The sequence below is a fragment of the Dipteris shenzhenensis genome, chromosome 32 (genome assembly GCF_047967505.1).
Source record: "Dipteris shenzhenensis isolate YYH24624 ecotype China chromosome 32, Dip_SZ_1.0, whole genome shotgun sequence".
Lineage (NCBI taxonomy): Eukaryota > Viridiplantae > Streptophyta > Polypodiopsida > Gleicheniales > Dipteridaceae > Dipteris > Dipteris shenzhenensis.
Window position 1 is genome coordinate 30690630 of NC_141627.1, and position 19858 is coordinate 30710487.

Here is a 19858-nt window from a genome sequence, read left to right on the forward strand (position 1 = left end):
CTAGTGAAGCTTAGCTTCTACAGAGATCACTTCTTACATATCACAGCGGAGGGTTTCATTGACCCACCAGGATACACACAGATTCACCTACCCACTCGATGAGGATCTCTCTTGGGCAGTTCCGGGTCTCTTCACACAGACTTTGCATCGAGAGCGGCAGAGCAGAGCGACTACCCAGGGAGCGGCGCATATGCACACTATGTGACATACAGGAGGTTGAGACAGAGGAGCATTTCATCTTCAGGTGTCCTGTGTACTATGAGATCCGAGGACGTTTCCACTGCCTCTTCAGGGATAGTTATGGGATTTTAGCCCGTTTCCTCTCCTACCCAGACCAGCGGTGTTTGGCAAGTTTCATTCATGAGGCACTTAGACACTGCGAGAGGATACTTCGAGCACGGAGACAGGAGCAGACTTCTTTCTCGGTTGATCCCTCTCAGAGCTCTATCACGGAGTTCTTTCAGCTAGATCACATGGACCCCAAAGAGACGAGGCCTCGACATGACCGTGACCCGACAACTCAGACAGAGGGTCGACACACAGATCACACTTGGAGACATCCCCTCCTTGTTTAGAGTCGGAGCCCGACCAACGGGGGTCACAGTAGCCCTGGTTAGACACAGAGCTACGACCAGGAGACCTGCCAGGACCGCACCTCTGAGTGGCCGACAGCACTCTATTGCCGACTTCATGCCTCCACTGCCTCATTCATCCTGATATCTTGCTGTTGCTGGGGATGATGATGATATTGATGATGCTGAGATTGATATATAGTCGACCATCGACATGACTATGTTGTACTTAGGACTTAGTACTGCCATTCTGCATTTTTGCATTTTTTGCATTTTGCATTTTGCATGGGTATGGATGCTCGTTTAGTAGCTCCACTACCACAGCTTGTTGTATCAGGATTTTCACAGTCTCATAGACCCATTGGTCTTCCGAAGACTTTAATAAACTTTCTTTCTTTTTCTTTCTTTCTACTTCGACAAGCGGGGGGAGAAACGGAGAGACTTCCACCTCCAGCCAAGCCTTCCTTTCCAGGTGCACTGTGCCTTATACTCCTCAGCAGAATTGCGTGGCTAAGAGAAAGATTAGATCAGTCATGGAGATGGGCAAGTGTATGTTAAAAAGGCAAGCAAATTGTGGTTGGATGCCGTTATGTGTGCAAATTCTATTTTGAACACATGTCCCACAAAGGCTTTGAAAACCATGACACCTTATGAGGCTTGGATAGGTCATAAGCCCAAGATTTAGAACTAGCTCAGTTCAGTGCGCCAAAGATCACAGGTGTGTAGAAGGTTCCCTCCCACGCTGATCACTCGCTTGGTAACCTATGTAATGCGATTGAAGTGTGTCAGCAAAGGTGTGGTCGCAGAGCACCCCAGTCCCCTGCGAGGTGTTTGACCAGATTTTAAGAGATATGCTGCTGTTGATCGGCTACCTATGCTGCAGGAGGACTGCAGTTCTGTTGGTCCTTTGCTGCTTCACTTTTGGGAAGACCCTATGCAAAGCTAGATGGTTCTAAAAAGGCAAAGAAGCTGGGTTTTTTTGGGGGGGATGGCTTCCCAAAAAAGATGTTGCTTTTCTTGCTTTGGGATTACTTTCCCAAAGATGGCTTTTCTAGAACAAAGCACCCAGCTTTTGGGGGGCCTACTCGTACTTTTAGCATCCATAGGTGCCTAGCTCTCTCACGGCACTGCGACCTAGCCTCTACAACCTGTTACTACGTGATTCTAGCTCCTACATTCTCATCTCCACTCACTTACTTGCAGACCTACTCTCTTGCCTGCCGCAGCACTACTCTTCAAACTTGAATATCTAATGGCTGAGGAAGTCACATGCTTGGTGAGGAAGCTGCAGCAATTTCAGCAAGCATTCCTCAACATGAGGAGCCCCATGAGGAGTTGAAGAATATGTTCATGACCCAAGAGACATGTCTACAAGCACATTCACAAATATTTCCGGTGTTGCAAGTCACAGTTACGGGCTTGGCAGCAGGAGCTAGTAGGAGTACCAATGGCACCATCTTTGATGCCCGAGGCTTTTGCAGATGAGAAGAAAGATCGTAGACCTAAAAGTATAGACACATCATAGACCTAAAAGTATAGACACATTGTTGAACCGGTGGCAAGTACGCCTCTCATTCCATCCTTTTCCTAATCCATTCGAATTTCAGATGGCTCAAGGAGCATTGAAAGGAAAGACTCTGCTTGGTGGCATGAGCTGAGAGAGACACCTAAGACTTGGGCTGGTTTGAACAAGTAGTAAACAGGAATTCTTCAGCCCCAGTATGAGTTTGACCTCATCTTGCAAGTTTACTAACTACGACGAATCATTTGATGCTACCTACAACACTTTTGAGGCTTGCAATCTAAGGCCACATGCATGGATCCAATGACTTTATGTGCATTTTCCATGAATGTCTTGGTGAAAGAACATAAACTTCAGGTGAAGAACAACTGTAGCAAGAACCTCAAGGATGCAGTTCAATATGCAAAGATCTATGAGTATACTATGGCCAAAAGTAGTTCTTCACATAAACATCAGCCAACTATAGGGACCTAGCAAAAGAATTTAAGACAAAAGAGACGATTCCATCTTGCTAGGGCCCCGAGTTCATCACATCCTTCAGGTGAAGCAATTGCGAAGCACACTCAGAAACCGGAGAAAACCCTTCAATCTACAAAGGAGGGTCACTACTTCATAAGTGGGTGGGCAAAACAACACCTGCCAAAACAGTATCTGCAATTAAAGACTAAGTCAAAGGGTGCAACTTTGACTGAGGCCAAAATATACTGTTTCTTCCATAGACACTACAGCCTTGGATGAAAGTCTTACTAGTAACGATTGTAACTTTAATATGAAAGTGTTCAAGCCCAATGGAAAACATTGCACATCTTAGTTGACTTTGGTATATTCACAATTTCATGGATCCCAAGCTTATGCAGAAACTAAAAGTGCCGACACAACCAAGTGATCATGTCTATGACGTGGACATAGCAGCTAGGAAACAAATTTGGGGTTGACAAGCAATGTAAACTCCCATTACTATACAAAATTACACAAATAATCAGTTTTATCTTGATAGACAATATTCGTCTAGAGGGGATGCTTGTATATTTGCAAACCTTAAGGACTCAAAAGTTGTTACAAACGGGATTGGTAGAGAAATTATCCCCTAGCCTCTAGGCACTATGGACCCTTCCTAATCTTGAAAAAGATTAGTGAGGTTGCATAGAAACTACAATTGCTTCGACTTGTGGAAGTTTACCCGGTCTTTCATGACAATAGACTAAAAGAGGTGCTGCAGGCTGGACATAATCTCGTTTCGCACCAAGTACTTGTAGAAGTTGAGGATTTGACCTATATTCCATAGCCTTTAAGAGTTATCAATGTCAAGGAAAGGAAATTTAGGTATAAGTTAATTCCGGAGTTCAATGTTAAATGGAAGGATAGGTCTAAAGAAGACTTGGGAGTCAATTGCTAGTTTGCAGAAGACCTATTTAATTTCATTTAAGAGTAAACACTTGAAGTGATCCTCGGATTAGTGGATGTAAAGCACTCATATCTAATCTCTTCTTCATATCACGGGAGCAGCACCATGCATCACCTCCCAGCCATATCTCGTTGAGGCTAACGAGCAGATAGAGATATTCCATTCAAAAATCAACGTGAATAATTTTCTTCTCTTCTCACTCTAGCCTCAACAAGCCCCAATTCCCTAGATAGATCTAGATGCCACATGTCATCCATATAGGGCCTTCCTAATGCAACATTTCACCCCTCTCTTGGGATGCATTAAATCCTTTGCCCCTAGGCACAATCTTTGCACTAGGCCCTTGGCCTTAGATCTACCTAGTCTGGTGCTATCAGCCCTCACCTAGGACCTTGACATTAATTCCCTCCCGATCATTTACATGAAGCGCAAACAAATATATTACTAAGATAGATCCTTTAAGGGAAATGTCGACTGCTTCTTCCGAGGTCATGCTACCTCGGCTAGAGCGTAACATTCCTTCCCTCTTCAAACATCAGCGTCCTCGATGATAAAGTCTGGGAACACTCTCCGCAATTGATATACGGATTCCCAGGTAGCTTCGGATAGAGGCTGACCATGCCATGCAACCAACACCGTGGGTATCTTCCGATTTCGTATTTGCATTGTTCCTCGGTCCAGGATTCTTGTTGGTTTGCGTCTTGCAATATCCTCTATCTCCTGAAACAAAACCACACCTTCGATTAGTGAGTCACCTGTATGTAAAAATTCCTTTAAGCGCAAAACATGAAAAACCGGGTGTACCTTACACCCCTGTGGCAATTCTAATGTATAGGCTACACTGCCTATTCTCTTTAGAATTAACCACGGCCCACAGTATCGAGGTGATAACTTAGCACACTCTCCTGAAGTCAGCGACTTCGAGTGCGAAGGAACTCTGAGAAAAACTTTTTCTCCTTCCTTTAATACTCTTATAGACCGGTTTTCATCCACATACACCTTGGCTCTATCCATAGCCTGGCGGATATTAGCTCTCGCAAGTGCTAGCATCTCCCGCATCTGAACTACAAAGTTCGCGGCACTAGGCACTTTCTGAGGTACTCCAACTATAGTTGGATTGGCTGATCTATAACCATAGTTCAGCTCAAACGGACTGAACCCGGTAGAGGAATGTTTTTTATCATTGTAGGCAAACTCCAACAATGGCAACCACTTGTCCCACGTATGTTGCCTCAATGACACATACACACATATGCCCTCAGCATATCCTCTAAAGTCTGGCTGACTCTCTCCGTCTGACCATCCGTCTCAGGATGATCCCCACTACTCATTCCCAACTCAGTCCTTAGTGTCTCAAATACCGCTGTCCAAAGGTGACCGGTAAATCTGACATCTCTATCTCACACTATGGATCTAGGCAATCCATGCAGATGAAATATATGTCTGATGAACAAATCCGCCACTTGCAGGGCACTAACAGACTCTCTAGTCGGAATGAAGTGAGCCATCTTGGTTAGACGATCAACCACCACAAGGATAGAATCATACCCTCCTTGTGTCGTAGGCAGCCCTATAATAAAGTCCATGGAAATGCTCTCCCACTTACTTGGTGGTATTTCCAAGGGCTGTAAAAGTCCGGGTGGCTTCACCCGCTCGGCCTTACTTACCTGACACGAGAAACACCATGTCACATATTCATGAATATGCTTTTTCATCTTTGGCCAAAAGAAATCTCGCTTCACGAGATCATATGTCTTCTCGACCCCTGGATGTCCCGCACATGGGCTATCATGGCACTGGCGAGACAACGCATCAGCCACCTTATTATCTTTTCCTCTTCGGTACCGAATCGTTAAATTAAACTCCTGCATGAGCTCTACCCACCTAGCTTGGCGGCCCCTTAAGTCAGGCTGTTTACAAAAATGTTTCAGAGTATCATGATCCACATCCACATAAAACTCTGAGCCATACAAATAATGCCTCCATGTTTTCAAAGCATGGATAACAGCATACAACTCCAATTCATGAGTTGGCCAATTCCTTTGAGAGGGAGAAAGCTTCTTGCTTTCAAAGGCTACTGGCCTTCCCTCTTGAAGGAGGACTGCTCCTACCGCAATGCCACTTGCATCGGTTTCTAGGAACAACGGTTTCTAGGGATCAACTATTTTTAACACCGGTCCTGTGACCACAGCTTGTTTTATGGTGTTAAAACTTTCCTGTTGATTCTGTCCCCAAATAAAAGGTACTTTATCTGAGGTCAGATCAGTCAATGGCGATACTATTCCGGAATATCCTTTGATATGCCTTCTATAAAACTGGACAAATCCCAAGAATGATCGCAACAACGCGGTCAGACTCTGAGGGATTGGCCAAGTTAGTATCGCAGCCACTTTCTTCGGATCCATTTCTACCCCCTGTGAAGTAATTATGAACCCTAAATATTCAAGCCTAACCATACACAGTATAGTTTTCTTTTTATTTACATAAAGACTCCTCAAAGTACTGAACACTACTCTTAAGTGTTCACGATGCTCAGTAATACTTTTACTGAATATCAGGATATCGTCAATAAAATGTACTACGAACTTTCTGATATACGGACGTAGTAAATCGTTCATAAGCATGACGAAGGTCGCTGGAGCATTGGTAAGCCCGAAGGGCATTACCAAAAACTCATAATGACCAAACCTGATTCTGAAAGCGGTTTTATGCACATCCTCGGCTCTAATCCGGATCTGATGGTAGCCACACTTAAGATCTATCTTGCTGAAAATCACGGCTCCATGTAATGCATCTAGCAAATCATCAATCTGAGCCATCGGATACCTGTGCTTAACAGTGATATTATTCAATGCTCTGTAATCTATACAGAGGCGAAACGTATCATCCTTTTTCTTCTTTAATATCATTGGCGAAGCAAAAGGTGAGAAACTTGGTTGAATCTGCCCCAACTTGAGGTATTCTTCCAGTTGTCTACGCACCTCCGCCTCTTCGGTAAAACTCATTCTATAGGGCGGCCTATTTACAGGTTCTGCCCCCGGGATCAGTTCAATCTTATGTTGAACTTTCCGCTCTGGAGGTAACCCATAAGATAGTTCGTCCCTAAAACATTCAGAGAACTCCTCTGTTATAAGATTAGCCAGCTTGGCCATCTCACCACTTTGTGTAACATCAGTGCTAGCCGAAGAATCGTCAACCGGCTCTACCGATGTTGTGCAAAGCAACAAAAACTCTACTTGAGCTTTTCGGATTTCCATCACGGAAACCAACGGTCCCTGAGGTATATCTTTTCACCTCGCAAGACATAAAGCACATCATTCATCTTGAATTGATATACGTGCTTTTTCCAATCAATGGCTGGATTCTTCCTGGAATGCCACGCCATACCTAGGGCTATATCTGCATGAGCAAGCTTGATCATTTCAAAATCAAGCTTCTCAGCATAATCCTGAATCTGAAGCTCCAACTGGCTAACCCTTTGGTCCCATACTTCAGTTGAACTTCCATCTGCCATCCTGACTGTATATGCATAGTCAGATGGACTTGTCTTTAATTTCAGCCTCTTCACGAGCTTGGAGTTAATCACATTGTGAGTTGACGCCGAGTCAAACAACACAATGACATCATGATTGGCCACTTGCCCTTTCATTTTAATTAACTCCGTATCATTAAAGGCTGTATACCCCGTTGCTGCGGGCTTAGATAGGATGCTATCAGGTACACTCGTCACTAGCTTAGCAACAGACACACATAACAAACAAGGTACTAACCTCTGAGAAGATCCCGCTAGCTGAATCTGCATCTCTTCCGCTCTGGGACTTCCCTGCATCTCCACGTCGCACTCTGAGATCACCATCTCAGCCATCCGACGATCTTTGTTACGTGGACAATCCTTCCACTGATGAGGCTGAAGGCAACCAAAACATAAGCCCTCTCTCCTCGCTTTTTCCCTTTGTTCTGGGTTCAAGGGAGACTTAGACCAAGCCCGCGCTGCCATTGGGGTTACTTTCCTTTTCACTCCAATGGTGGTACTTGGTTTAGGAGTTTCAGCCGGTTTCGCCTGCTTGGCTTGACCACTCGACTGCGAACCACTCCCTCTACTAGTCCACTTCTTCTTAAACCCAGATTTCTTCGGATACCCATACTGGGTTCCGACCTGTGTAAACCCACTTGGCTTGCTGCCCTTGGCATCTTCATAGTTCAGGGCTATAGCTATTGCATCATCTAGCGTGTTCGCGTACTTAGCCCGAACTTCCATCGATCATTCAATCCAAATATGAAATCTTTCACTTGGATTGATTGAGGCAGGGTTCGTCAACCTTCATTACACTCTCTCGAAACTTATCAGTGTATTCTGCCACTGATAAATTTCTCTGACGAAGGTTTCTATATTGATCCCAAGCTCGGGATGCTTCGTCAGGAGGTAAGAAGTGTTTCCTGAACTCTCTTTAAACCCCTCCCAGGTAGTGGATGCTATACCATATACCTAGATGAATCCAGGAACATTCCCAAACTCATCCTCTAAAAACACAACATAGTACAGTTTCAATCTCATGAGAGTCACTCACAAGGTTGAAAACCATAAACTCCATCATGCATAGCAGGGACTAGCTACTATGACATCCCCACTGACGTCATCAGCGCCCAACAGTGGGTGTAGACCATAGTATAAAAATATGCTCTCACACATACAAATCCACACACCCACACATACTTGAGCATCCATTTATACAAAGTCTTCGTACAGAGTTTCTGTCGGCACTCCGGAGGTGAAGGGCAGACTCAGCCATGATGAAGGCTAGCACTAAAGGAGAAGGCTAATCAAAAGGTAGTCCAAAATCTCTTCATTCAAGCTACAACTGCTTGTGAAGTCTAAACATTTTCATTTTAGTCTCTCCTCAACGAGCATCTAAATCTAAATCTAGCTGATAGGGCAACGCACTATCTTTTTGTTGTTTAATCCACCACCGATCCGCTGCCTCACTAAACATGTGGGTGGCCTCGCAGATCTTCTTGATGTCATTTCTGATTTCACAAATGGCGAACGCCTCGTCCCATTTGTGTAACCACGTCTCAATGACATCGAAGCTACGGTCGTTCATCCGACCAGAATACTTTTCCGGTCTGTAATTGGCAATATTTGGCACTTTAGCCTTCCTAGGCTCGACCGTATGGACACTAGACTCCGGTTCCATTCGAGCCTTTCCCTTCTCCTCTCGAGAAGGTCTGGCAGACATATTATGTATCGCTCTCCTAAGTTCGGACTGCCCTGCATTGGCCTGTAATTGCTGCGCTAACAACTGTTGCAAGGCATTCTCCAGCAATGCAATCCTGCCAGATAAAGTATGAGCTACTGGGCGCGACACCTGCTAACTGGAAAAAGAGAGAACTTATATGTGAATGCATACATGTGTGTGATGTGAGTAAGAGTTGTGATGACTCAATACTAGGTAAAACTGAGGCAATGAATACAACTCCAAAAGGCAGATTGCTCTTTCTAGAAAATGGAAAAGGATGGGACTTCCCAATGATGGTGAAGAGAAGAGGGGCGAACTCCTCATCCTTGCCCACTCGCTGCTGAGCCTATTCTAGGCTGGGGGGGACTACTTGATGAAAAATTGAAGGTTCGAGCTGGACGTGATGAATACAGTGAGAGGGTGGGAGACCTTTTAGAGACTTCTCACCTCCTGAAATAGCCCGAATGCTACCCTCCTGCTACTCGGCATGGAACAATACTTGGATCAAGCTGCAGCCAATGGCTGCAATCGGCCTTGTCACCTCAGTAGCCCATGTGGCTGCCTCTCCCACTATCTGCCACTACTGCTGGTACTATTGGCACTAGGCAAGCCTTGTGGCTGTGCAAATGCTCATAAGCCTCCCTTTGCTGAAGTTGAAACAGACTAATGCATATACAAGGCCTCTTTCGCATGCTACAAGTACATGCACATAATCTATGGAAAGACCCTAGTGCCTCATGTAAGCCCCAAAGCTTAACCTTGACACTATAGAATGGCTAGCAGTTGCCAAACCCTCTCTTAAACCTGTATGATGCAAATTTTTTTGACTCAAATGCCTCAGCTTCATTGACAACCTCATGCTGCTGCACATAGAGCTGCTAAACTTGATTCCACAAGAAATATGGAACATTGGATAAATGGTCCACCTGGTAGATGGTTCAAGCTTATGATAAGATGAACAAACTTTAATTTGCTAAGCTTCGGACACTTCTTGAGTCTCTCCTTCATGATTCTTTTAGAAACCCAATCACCTTCTTTGTATTCGACATCCTTGTGGTGCTTTTTCGCATGGGTTTGGCAACCCTCCTATGCCTTAACAACCTTTGTTTTCATAGACTCCAAACTCTACCACTCCTCTCCATGATCCGGCATTGTATGCTTTCTTTGATGAAGAGACTTGAACTCTTTGCCAGATGTGGCCTCATACAAGGCTCTACTAATGCTGGATGAATGCATGTCATTGAGAATCCCATAACTGATGGAAGATACTCACCGGACTGGTGGCCCACTAACATAATACTTCAGTAACATTAAATGCTTGTAGGCTGTAGGCCACTATCTAGCCATCTATTTGATGATGGAAGCTACAAGAAAACGAATCTCTCTACCCAAGTTGTTGAAAAGAGCTCTCCACGGCATACATACTTGTAAACTAGAAGTCTATTCCACACAATGTATCTAGGAAAACCACACAATCGATTAGTAAGATCTGACAAACTATCCCGTTATGTCATGAGTGTCAATTGTGCATGATCAACTTGATGAACATGTTTAATATAATTGTGTTCCTCTTCCCTACGAATTATCCATATCGATCTACTTTAAATGGTTAAATGGGTAAAATGGTACGCCCTCTCGACTCACTTCCCATGAGGCACCACCCTTCACAAGAGCTATAACTCTTCCAAAACAATGCACACTTCCATGGACAAAAAACTTCCATTTATAGCATTGTAATGTATGCCCCCTCATAGGGATACACCCCTATTCAAGCACAGCAATTTGATTCAATAACAAATCTTTGTTCCCTTGTATCATTGCAATTCCTTTTACTCTCGAGTCTAAGCTCTTTAAAGTTGTTAGATTACTAGGCTCTCTTACCGTGGTATCACGATAAACTTTTGCTCGTGCTTGTGGAAATGACCCCAATCTTATAGCCTACCTATACCAAACCCTACCCTAGAAGGCATCCACACAAAAGATGGAGAGAGCACTACAAATTTCGACACCGCCACCCTATAGGGCAATGTCTCTAATATAGAAGAAGGGAACTATGAGGTGCTAGGTAGGGTCATGATGAGTGCTTTTGGAAATCTCTTTGTTGGGAAATATGGATTAGTTCATTGCTTCACCCTAAGCCGAGATTTAAAAGTCATGATTATTAAAAGTGTAAGAGTGGTAGTAAGACCTCGCCATTGGTTGTGATTAGAGATTCTTAAGGGGCCACCGCCCACATGCCGTGGCATACTCCACATACATCCATGGGGGTGGCTACCACATGGCACCATTCTAATTGCACAATCTTGGATAAATTTGCCACGTGCCACACAACTTTACCATCAGGTGTTAATATCTCAAGTATACCTATGTGTTAGTGCATTCTGATTAGGCACTATGCCGTTGCCACACAAGGCTAGCTTCTATGTAAAACAACATATACCTAGATGAATCCATGAACATTCCCAAACTCATCCTCTAAAAACACAACATAGCGCAGTTTCAATCTCACGAGAGTCACTCATAAGATTGAAAACCATAAACTCCATCACGCATAGCAGGGACTAGCTACTATGACATCCCCACTGACATCATCAGCGCCCAACAGTGGGTGTAGACCATAGTATGCTCTCACACATACAAATCCACACACCCACACATACTTGAGCATCCATTTATACAAAGTCTCCGTACTGAGTTTCTGTCGGGACTTCGGAGGTGAAGGGCAAACTCAGCCACGACGAAGGCTAGCACTAAAGGAGAAGGCTAATCAAAAAGTAGTCCAAATCTCTTCATTCAAGCTACAACTGCTTGTGAAGTCTAAACGATTTCATTTTAGTCTCTCCCAAACGAGCATCTAAATCTAAATCTAGCTGATAGGGCAACGCACCATTTAAGATAGAAAGAATTATCGCAATACCAGCAGGCCGCAACTTGGACGAAAACTTCACAAGGTGAAATTTGCATGTCCGCTAATATGGCAGAAGCATATACCTAGATGAATCCAGGAACATTCCCAAACTCATCCTCTAAAAACACAACATAGTGCAGTTTCAATCTCACGAGAGTCACTCATAAGATTGAAAACCATAAACTCCATCACACATAGCAAGGACTAGCTACTATGACATCCTCACTGACGTCATCAGCACCCAACAGTGGGTGTAGACCATAGTATAAAAGTATGCTCTCACACATACAAATCCACACACCCACACATACTTGAGCATCCATTTATACAAAGTCTTCGTACTGAGTTTCTGTCGGCACTCCGGAGGTGAAGGACTTCTCTCATAGAGCTCCTTGATGTGGATTTTGATATCAAGAGCATTACCAGTTCGTGGAAATTTGCCATTTTGATGTCACGTGCATTTACCAATTCATAAACATCTACCTGACCCCAAACCCTCAGCCAAGGTCAAGAAAGGGCGTAAGGTCACCCGAACAACAATACGGCCACCAAGTTTGCCTTGTAACCCAAACAAGCCACGCAAGCAGCCACACAAGCGCATCATCAGCACAGAGATCTGCAACATCAAACAAGGCAACAAAAGCTGCCATACAAGCTGCCTCGCCATCAGAGGTAGTTTCAGCAGCATCCAAGGCAATGTGGACGGCCGTGCAGCAAGCAGCCAGGAGAGCTTCGACAGCTTCAAATCAAGTGCAGCACAGTGGTACTAGCCCCTGGCAACACCAGCAAAAACATGGGCCATCCGGTGGACCAATGGGACCCAGCTTAAAGGCACCTTATGGCCCCATTCTATACATCAAGTCTTCAGCTTTCAGCTCAGCAGTCGAGGCCTCTCCATTGAGGATCCAGAGGATGTGTTCAGCCTTTAGCTTCCCCCAAGTTAATGGAAAGGCTTGTAATATGGTCCTATCATAGCTGCTAGTGTGACCATATTGAAAGCAACAAAGCATTTACACCCAAAATACAAAGGGCACAGTAGTATGAAAACGTATTTCACAAAAAGAAACTAAAAAAACAAAAACTAGAGAAAAGGGAAGGAACCTTCAAACTCATTTGCACACTATCATATTACTTCATCTAGGCCTGGAGAGATTATTGAGCACTATTGTATTATAACTTATTTCTACCTGGGTTTTGGAATTATGGAACATAGACTGCACACTTTCAAAATCGAACCAAAATAGCTAGCAAAGAAAATCAATCCAAAAAAAGAGACGTGTAAAAAGATAATAAAGCATAATAATACTAATCCTCAATCAATGGCACAAGAGAAAATGATGCAAGATAGATTGGTTGAATTTTCTATTGTCCAGAGAGATTTCTGTATAAGGAAAAAGAGATCAAGCACCAATGGATGGTGGTGCCGTTTGTAAATTGCATTAGTTAATTGGATCAGTGGTTTCACCACACACAAAAAGTATGTTACATGTATACTCACACACACCCCTGATTAAAGTATATGGAGGGATAAGTACATACCGCACGCCGTTGGATTTCCAGGGACCTCTGCAATGCCTTGCGCTTGGTAAGAAGATTCTTTGGTCTCAAATCTGCCGGGCGTCGATAGTTCTTACCACGGTAGACAACGATTGCCTGTCCTTTGGATGTAGACTCTACTGCAACCAATACTCCACCACTTTCATACTCTAGCATTCTAGCAGTCTCGTGAAGCCGCATTGGGTCCTTCTCTTTGATAATAAGTTTGACCAGCTCCCTGTGCTTCCAATGCAAATGCATGTTCTGTACGACCCCATCAAAAACGCCACGTCTACCTGCAAATATTGCGAATAAATTGTAAGCCATGCAGCTGTAAATAGAATTTACTTCTGGAAACTTCATCCGAGATTGAAAAGTAACAAAAATCACCACCACTAGTAATCAGCATCAATTTTACAGCTCAGAAGCATGTTTGAAATCTCATTAATTTCCAACCTTTGAATGTGAACCCACCTACAAGAAGGAATGCTCTCATCTTCAAGCCAAGTTTTCGAAACATGAACCTTTCTTCCTCTGTGATCATTTCCACATCAGCTGGCCGTTCAACTGGCTTCAAAAATTGCTCTACCTTTTCAAGGTCTCTCTGTGCCTTTTCTTTCTTTTTAAGAGCCTATCAATGACAGGATTGTGGAAAACCCATTAGACAACTACACAATATCAAATAAGCTTTCACCATTGACGTCCAACACATGTGTGCCCGGGCATGAACACACTTATAAAACATGCATATAAGTGCATATAAGAATGTGTGCATGCATGCTTCTCCTTGTGCATGTTTGAAAATAAACATGTATTGAACAGAAAAAAGTATTAATTTATAGTGTAGATACTCACACACACCACGGATACAAATATCCATATGCATATGTCAAGGCCAAAAAAAAGTGTGAAACAAGCCAAGGAAGGAGAAAGAAAATCCCTAGCACAGCCAGGTCTTAATGGCAAACAGATTCCACGATCAATAAACAAGTCAATTGGTACAAATGATACTGGAATGCCAGAGCCCGGTAGCGCATCACAACAATAGTCCAGGAAAAAAGAATGATATGAGGATCCCATTCAATATCAAAATTCCTGCTATAAAGCTGATAATTTCATTAGATATATATTTTCTATCGTCTCCACATGGATTATGGTAGCATTGATAAGGCAGTTGGATAAAGCAAGTTGGGCTAAATAGAGATAAGTTCTAATTTGAAATTAAGAAAGTTATTGTCCAGCAGATAAAATAGCATCAAACAGCAAGACGTAACAAAAACATAGGTGTGCGACATAGTCATCCGCATTGTTCAAATGGTACAAACTACAAACTAAAGAAGTGAACCTCAGTCAAAACTGAATAGGAGACCCAAGCTGTGAAAACGGAATTTCCAACTCTAGGTTCAGTGTGAGAATAGGATCCAATTATATACCAACTAAATAGATGGCGCTCACACAGATAGCTTCCTCACCCTAATTCTGAACAGCTCACTAAACGCACGTATACCTCTTGTAAAGTGAACAATCCCAAGATATGTAGAGACACTGTTAGATAAATCAAAGTCAGCTTACGAAAATAAATAGCTGTTCTCTGACTAAGAAGCGACAGCAGCCAGAACAAATAGATATATATAGGGCACTGCCTCCAACCTGTCATTACGGCCCTTAATCACAGATTACCCTGAATAACAGAAATGAAGGACAATTTTCAACCACACATACCCTCTTTCTCTCTGGCAATATTGTTTTTGCTCAGGCACATGAGAGATCCAAGATTCAGCAACCATTTCAAACACAAAATTGGCTTGTGACAACAGAGATGACTAGATTATATGTTCTGGCTCCCAAGAAAAAGCTTACCACAGCAATCTTCCTCTCAATCAACCGCATCCTTTCAAGCCTCCTAGCCTTGGCAGCCTCTTTTCTTAGTCTGATTTGTTCTTCATGATCCAATAATTGCACATATGAAGGTTCTGCCTGGGGTGCTTCATCTGTAATGACAGCTACACTTGGTTGGATTCCAACATCTCGCTGGACGGCAATGTTTCTGTCTGCTCGTGCTCTCTCCTCTTCTTCCTGAAGGACCCGCACCATAGTTTCCCGCTCTATAAGTGCAGCAGCCACATTTTTAGGAAGAAAATCCTTCCCCCTATAGAAAGTAATAAACTGCTTGTCTCGAGCCAGGAGAACGCCTCCAGTGAGTCGCTGTCCAAGAAAGGAGCATACATGAGTAAGAAGGAAATCATAAAATACCTACAAAACCACCTAATTGACAATCTTCCAAACCTTGAGCTCCTCGGCCATTCTTTCATTGTTGGTATTTTGCACACCCCTCTTGACAGCAATTTTGGCAATCTCACTTCTCTCCCAAAGCTTCACAATAGCGGCGGCTAGACCATGTTGTCCTCTGTTCCTTCCTTCACCAACGAATCAGACGAAAGAAAAACATCACATTACCCACATAAAATAAGGATGCAATGGAAAACAATAAAATAATGATGCTACGGGCACGGACACATAGTTGAATAACCAGTCTACAGCATCCAAGCTCGATACACCCAATCATAAGGTCCGTAGATAGGATACAGAAACAATACGAGGTATCTTAGAATTTGCACATAGAGGGAATACCGAGCACAAAGTGAGGAGCCAAGGGTCGTGCAAGTCTCCGAAGTTTTGTCAACTCCATATTGCCTAGAGTGGGTTTGACCCCATAAGGTAGAAGCCTGAAGGGAGGTCGATAGTTGGGAATGGTTGCAGCGAGTAAGTCCCCATCCACAGGAATTGGCTTTACACCTGTCCATTCCTCATACCGGGGCCCTAACTCTTGCAATATGCTCTCAATCTCCCTTTCATAATCGTCGTTAACGTGAAGGTGAGATGCAGCTTGTGCAGTCATCTCTGCGGAAATGCTTTGCTCACTAGCATCGTTCTCCTCCCAATCAACATTATCGTCTTCCTTTGGTGCATCAAGAGTGCTCTGATCTTGGATATTATCTGTAGGTTCTGTGGAGCTCATGCCCTCAAGCTTCACCTCCAGGCTACTCACAAGACCTGTTGCTGTCACAGCCTGCCCATAGTCGGTGCCTCTGTAAACTACGGCTGAACTCCCCGTCCTCCAGATCACCAAGCCCCCAGTCATCCGCTGTTGCAAAACGAAAACAAATATAAAAGTTGCACATAAACTTTTGAGAGTACAAGGAGAAACACCGTTTGAAGAAACTACCAATTCAAAATGTCTTACAAGCCAGCCTTTAATTGAGCTGCTAGACTTTTGAGAGTACAAGGAGCAACACCGTTTGAAGATACTACCAATTCAAAATGTCTTACAGGCCAGCCTAATCTGAAGTCCTTGAAGTTCTTGAGCCTAATCCGAAACTCCTGAAGTTCATGAGCTAGCCTAATCATGTCTACTATGAAGTTCCTGAGGTCTTTGCAGCAGTAAAAACTTATGTGGGGGGATAATGCTCACCTCTAGATCTTCATGTGTTTTCTTCATATTCAATGCAGGTATCCCTTCGCATTTAACTTTCACAACTTCACATGTGCGCCAAGCATCTTTGATGCTGAGGGCAATGTTACTGGTAACGCCAAGCCTGCCAATCTTGAGGCGACGTTTTAGCTGCAGGGAGAGAGCACGGAGCCTTTTCAACTCAGGCCCAGGAATGGTGAGCTCAGCCAAGGTGGGGGGTCTGACCCTGACCTCCTTGGGGGCCTCCAGTTCACCTCCATCCTCTTCTTTTTCCCACGGAAATCTGGTGTCTAAAGTCCCATTGCCAGGTTCTGGGAATGGAGCATCAGGTCTGCTCCAGATTTTCTTTACAGAGAAAGGCTCCTGATCAGCTTGTAAAGAAGCAGGTGCGCGGTTATGGAGGCGGCCTTCACGCTCTATCTGTTTTGATGCTTCGGTTGCTTCCTCAATGCTGCGAAGTTTCTCCACAATTCGCTCCATTGCCGACTTCTCTGTGTAGCCCTCCCTTATCCCACCTTCTTCCTCTTCGGTTGCTCTCCCATTCGATCCCTTGCCACCCTCCCTCCGCTCTTGCTGCCATGGCGCTGATCGATTGTTTCGGTACAGCGGCGCCCATCCATTCCTGGCGAAATTCGGTGTTCCAGCATCTTCTGGCGACCCATACCTCCGTCCCCCCATCTCGCCATCTCGATCGTCTGCAGATAGTGCGTGGGCATTGGAATTCTCCTCGCCATCACGGTCGCCTCGCTGTCCTTCCCTGCCTGTCTGAAACTGGCGATACTTTGTTTCGGACGATTTCCATGGCGGCACGGTCCTTGTGTCCCTGAATTCGCCGCCGCCTGGACGACGTCTTCCTCTACCAAAACGTTGTCGAGGCTCGTCCAATTGTCCCCTGCGCGAATCCTCCTGGACCCTGCCAGTCCTGGCAATCACGGAACCCGAACTCCTTCGCAGCTTGTGACGCGGCGGATGTATGAGAAACGAGAACGGAGCAAAGGAACCGGCACCGCTGCCCAGAGAAGCCGACGAAACAGAAGCAGGATGGCCTGGTTCGACAGCACGAATAGGAAGCAAAAGGCGAGCTGGAGCAAGCGTCATCGGACAGGCAACGACGCCGCTAGGCGAAATACCTCAGAAGGAAGAGATCATGGTGTCGAAAGACAGGATGACCGCCTCGTTCTTCCTTGCGAGCATGGCAAGAAATGCAGGTCGAAATTGCAAGCCAAGCTACTGCAAGCAATCTCGAGGAAGCTGATCCCAGCTTGGGCAAGCTTCTGCTGGGGAAGTGCTGCTCTCTGCTTGGCAGCTGCGATCAAATCTGCGGTGAGCTCAACACGAAGCTACTCTGACTCTCTGTCTGCGTGACAAAAGCAATCGAAATGGCTCGTGCGCTTGATAGGAAGCTCCTCTACCTCTCTCTCTCTCTCTCTCTCTCTCTCTCTGCAATTGAATCCTTGGCGAGCTCGAGGTGGAAGCTACTCTGCCTCTCTCAGTCTCTCGCTCTCTCCCCCTCCTCTCCCCCTCCTCTCCACCTCTCTCCCTCGTTTCTTGGTGCGCTTGACGGGGAGCTACTCCTCTCTCGCCCTCTCCCTTCCTCTCGTGAGCTTTATGGAGCTTCCCCTTCCCTTGCCTCTCTCTCTCTCTCTCTCTCTCTCTCTCTCTCTCTCTCTGCTGGGCAGCTCCAAATGATCTCTTCCCCTCCGTTTCTCTCTCTCTCTCTCTCTGTCTGTCTGTGCCGGGCAGCTGCAAATGATCTCTGAAAGATGGAAGAACGAATTTGCTTCTCACCTAAAATCCGACAGTTCCGATGAATCCGAGGGGCCTATTCTGTTTTCCTCTCCGTCGCAATTGGCAACCTCGTGGTGGTGCGAGAACTCGTTCCGATGGCAACGAATGGCAACGGAAACAATCTGTGTATCGCAGAGGGAGCGCTGTCGAAGCTTTCTGTGTATATCGCAGAGGAAATGAGGCTTTAGGAGGGGATAAGGTTTTCCTCGCATTGAAGCTTAATTTTTTCATTTTAACCAAAAAAATAAAAAATAATCATTTTAAGGCTAAATCAAGCGAGAAAGAATGGCTTAGTTTTGTCATTTTAACCAAAAAAATAAAAAAAGGCTAGGTTGTTGTTTTCCTCCTCCTTAGATATTTTTTCATTACACACATAACACACATCATCCAACATTCCATCAGGTCATACTATATCATGCTATTTAGAGGTGCACTCTAAAGATGTATCATGTATCTAGCAATTTACACAATGGGTTCTATGAGACTTCTCTTCCTTTAATCTCTCATCACTCAAGATGAGTAGTACAAGCCCAAACGGCATGTTGTTGTCAACAGAATGCTTCTTCTTCGATGTTCCATAGACTAAATCCCTATTGGGAAGCCGATTTTTAAGTCAGTATCTGGTATATATTTTTGTCATGTTTCCATAACCAGTCTCCTATATAAGGTGCAACTGAATGCATGGAAAGTATGATGGCCTCCTCGTCCAATGTTCACTGAAAACATTTTTCTCGGCAAATCACTTGGGGTTTCCAAAATTTGAAGGTTTTCTCAAGAATTTGAAGATTTGTTAGCTAAAATAACCTAAAATTTTGCAAATTTTTTCAAAATTGAGAAGATATTTTCTACATATGAAAATAAAAATGTTGTAGTTTACAGGTTTTCTATGAAAACTACCTTCATCTCTCATCCCTAGCAGATGGTTGCTAGGAGGTACCTTCCTCTCTCACACACAACTAGTAGGGAAACTTCCCTTCAATCCAAAGGAAATGTGCCTAAGGTGATGATTATAGGTGTTGAGGGGCACATATTTCTCTTAGACATGAAAATGCTCAATTTGTATAGCTCTATCAGTTTAATCAGTATACTCAATGAGGCCTTGGGTTCAAGCATTGGCAACACCGACTCTGTCAACAAAGAGCTTGTTGTTTCCCTTGCAAGTCCTTTCTAAGGGAGAGTTAAATGCTCTTGCCTAAAGTCATAATGAACATGCAAACTATGCATGAAAGATAGACCCAGATGGCCACCGAATATGCCATCATGAATTGCATATAAGTATTGGTTCCAAAACTAGGACAATATAAACAAGTGAGGCTGAAAGGGTGACTTGTGATTGTAAAGCAGCTCATTAATTTGCAAGACCTTATTTGGAGGAATAGTTGTACGATTCCTCGGTCATTTGCTTGAGCATTCTTCAC

The 19858-nt window shown here is 44.2% G+C and overlaps 1 protein-coding gene across 1 annotated transcript in view; it reads right to left on the minus strand.

Annotated features, from left to right (window-relative positions):
• LOC147880595 (CRM-domain containing factor CFM3, chloroplastic/mitochondrial-like) overlaps positions 1–18605 on the minus strand; it is a 93405-nt gene extending 74800 nt beyond the window's left edge. The window contains exons 1-6 of the mRNA XM_087371281.1: positions 16653–18605; positions 15812–16325; positions 15467–15597; positions 15041–15385; positions 13655–13811; positions 13184–13476 (exon numbers count right to left, since the gene is read on the minus strand). Of these exons, the coding sequence (XP_087227407.1) occupies positions 13184–13476; positions 13655–13811; positions 15041–15385; positions 15467–15597; positions 15812–16325; positions 16653–17750 (2538 nt within the window). The 5' untranslated portion in view covers positions 17751–18605. The remainder of the gene's footprint in view (positions 1–13183; positions 13477–13654; positions 13812–15040; positions 15386–15466; positions 15598–15811; positions 16326–16652) is intronic.
• Positions 18606–19858: the final 1253 nt, after the last annotated feature.